This window comes from Elephas maximus, chromosome 3 (assembly GCF_024166365.1).
Source record: "Elephas maximus indicus isolate mEleMax1 chromosome 3, mEleMax1 primary haplotype, whole genome shotgun sequence".
Lineage (NCBI taxonomy): Eukaryota > Metazoa > Chordata > Mammalia > Proboscidea > Elephantidae > Elephas > Elephas maximus.
In genome coordinates this window covers 26,675,877-26,678,768 of record NC_064821.1, presented here as the reverse complement: position 1 = coordinate 26,678,768, position 2,892 = coordinate 26,675,877, and the positions used below count along the sequence as shown (strand labels likewise).

The 2,892-nt window shown below is 40.1% G+C and overlaps 1 protein-coding gene across 1 annotated transcript; it reads right to left on the bottom strand.

Moving 5' to 3' along the window:
• Positions 1-1,454: 1,454 nt before the first annotated feature.
• LOC126071175 (olfactory receptor 7E24-like) lies at positions 1,455-2,384 on the bottom strand. Its single transcript, XM_049875430.1, has one exon. The coding sequence runs from the start codon at positions 2,382-2,384 to the stop codon at positions 1,455-1,457; it is 930 nt and encodes a 309-aa protein (XP_049731387.1).
• Between the last annotated feature and the right edge of the window lie 508 nt (positions 2,385-2,892).

The window sequence follows — 2,892 nt, the reverse complement described above, 5'->3', positions numbered from 1 at the left end:
CTGTTCCTGGACTATCTTTCCCCATCTGTGCTTCTTTCAATCGCTTGTTTACTCTCTTTTCTATCTCTGGAAAAGAGTATCATGCTTGGTAAAGCAGGGAGTCATAGAAAAAGAAGACCCTCAACCAGATGTATTGACACTGTGGCTACAACAATGCACTCAAAAACAGCAAGGATTATGAGCATGGCACAGGACCAGGCAGTGTTTTATTTTATTGCCCATAGCGTCACTATGATATGGAACTGATTCCACGGCACCTAACAACAATAGCAATGACTATTTGAGACACATGATAACATACCTTGATTCTTCATGTTACAATTCATTAGTCCAGGCTCAATGAAGACAAAAAAAAAAAAAAAACTAATTTCAATGAAGGTTGTTTAACATAGATAATTAGGTAAATATGTATAGAAAGACTGAAAGGCATAAAAGGAAAAAAAAAGGGATAACACTGAGCTATTACCTACAGGAGGTAGTGATCATGACAAAGAACAAGAAGTATAGTGAAAAGGTTGGATTACCGGGTTGCTTTTTTTTTTTATCTTTATAGAAAAATATTGGAAGAACATTGCAAGAAAGTCAAATGGAAATCAGAGCAGAGATGGGATGACTTGTACTCTGGCATCCCCAATAGTATGTAGAAAGGTGAGTTTGGAGCAGAGACACAAGAGCTTAATATCCAGCACATATGACGAGCTCTATGATATGAAGGGAGAAGATTTTTGAAGAACAATTTCCAGGAACATTGAAAAAAATCCCATTGCCTGAAGTTCTTTCATACCTTCTCCATTGTGAGCTCTGATTGCTTTCAGATCTTCAGCATCTCCTCATGAGGAATAAAGGACCCAAGGCATATTAGTCATTTTTGAACAATGGCCTTATTTAGATAGTCTCCAACCTTGTCTGCCCACTGGCACATCTTGAGGTACTTTGAAAAATCTCACCACACACCTCAATCTAAATAATCACCATCCCTAGTGGTACAACTCAGGCAAGAGTGTCTTTAAATTTCACCAGATGATTCCAATATGAAACCAACTCTGAGGACTAATAACAAACATTCTTACATCTAAACTATATAAATGAATAAGACAGATGCAGTTGTTGTATGGACATTAGTCATGAACTTTGGAAAAGGTTGTGGATTGCATTTTTTATTAAAGAAAGTTGTGTATTTTACCAGGATGTCTGTGTCATAGATGAGAAATACAGAAGGCTCTATAGGGGTGATAGGACTCAATTGGGTATATATTACCATGTATAATTTCAAAACATCCCTAACGTCCCCACAAATAGGCCATATAATCAATATTCTGATATGAAACATCAAGGGAATGAAAACAATGAGAGTTACAAAGATTATGTGACCAAAGGAGCATGCTTTCAAGCGCCACTTTTTGTTTTCTGCCTATTATAATCCACGGACCAAAAAAATGACACAGTTACTGACATTATGCTGGTCTGCTGAGGAGCCTCTGCAGGGCCTTCTTGATATCCCTGTTCCTCAGGCTGTAGATGAAGGGGTTCAGCATGGGGGTGACCACAGAGTACATCACTGTGGCCGCTGCACCACTCCTGAGAGAAGGTGAGACAGCTGAACTCAGGTACACTCCAATAGCTGTGCCATAAAATAAGCAAACGACTGACAGGTGAGAGCCACAGGTGGAAAAAGCTTTATACTTCCCCCTTGATGATGGAACTCTCAAAATGGAGAAAAAAATTCGAGTATAAGAGAAAAGGACTGCTGAAACTGGAACACCTCCAAGGATGGCACCAAGAATATACACTAGTATTTTTTTGGTGGTGGCAATAGAACAGACAAGATTGAGGAGTTGCGAAGGATCACAGAAGAAATGAGGAATTTCCACTTCCGTGCAGAAGGTAAGTTGTGACACCATCAAGCAGTGCAGCTGGGAGTCCAAAAGGCTGAGAAAAAAAGACACTAAAACCATCAAGCCACAGAGGTTAGGATTCATGATGATTGGATAGTGAAGTGGGTGACAGATGGCCACAAACCGATCATAGGCCATCACCCCCAGGAGAAGATTGTCCATACATCCAAAAAATATGAAAAAAGACAACTGAATCAGGCAGTCACCATAGGAGATGATTCTGTGGTGTGTATTGGTATCCATAAGCATCTTTGGGATTGTGACAGAGGTGAAACCAATGTCAGCCAAGGAGAGGTTGGAGAGGAAGAAGTACATGGGGGTGCGAAGGTGGAGGTCAGAGCTCACAACCAGGATAATGAGTAGGTTTCCAAGCATAGCAAGCAGGTACATGGACAAGAAAGGTCCAAAGAGCAGGGACTGCAGTTCTGGATCTTCTGAGAGGCCCAAGAGTACAAATTCAGATACACGTGTTAGATTCTGTGAGTCCATGTTGCAGAGACACCTTTGGGAAAGTAAAGAAAGGTCAGTAAAAGGAAATAAGAACATAGTTACCCAGCCCTTTGTCTATATTTGAATTCAGGAAATTCACACGTAAAGCATTCACACTTAAGACATACACCCCCTTCAGCAACTCTTCTCAATTGTGGTAAAATTATTCTTCCTAGAACTCTTTCCTCATTGATTTCTGTGCTATTCACCCTTTTCTATACAAACCCACTTTAGAGCCACTCAGCTAAAGCATGTTGAAGAATGTTAGAGGATCAAAGACATTTACAGATAACAAATTTGTAAAGACAGTAAAATCATTAAGTGTAGAAGAAAGACAAGACTTCAACAGACATAACATGTGAAGATACCAAAGCCATATCAAAAACCTCCCAAGACGGAAAAGTCCGGGACCAGACAGCTTCACTGGGGAATCCCACCAAGCATTTACAGAACAAAAGATGCCAATCCTTCTTAAAATGTCCGGAAACTGCAAGAGGACAGAACTCTC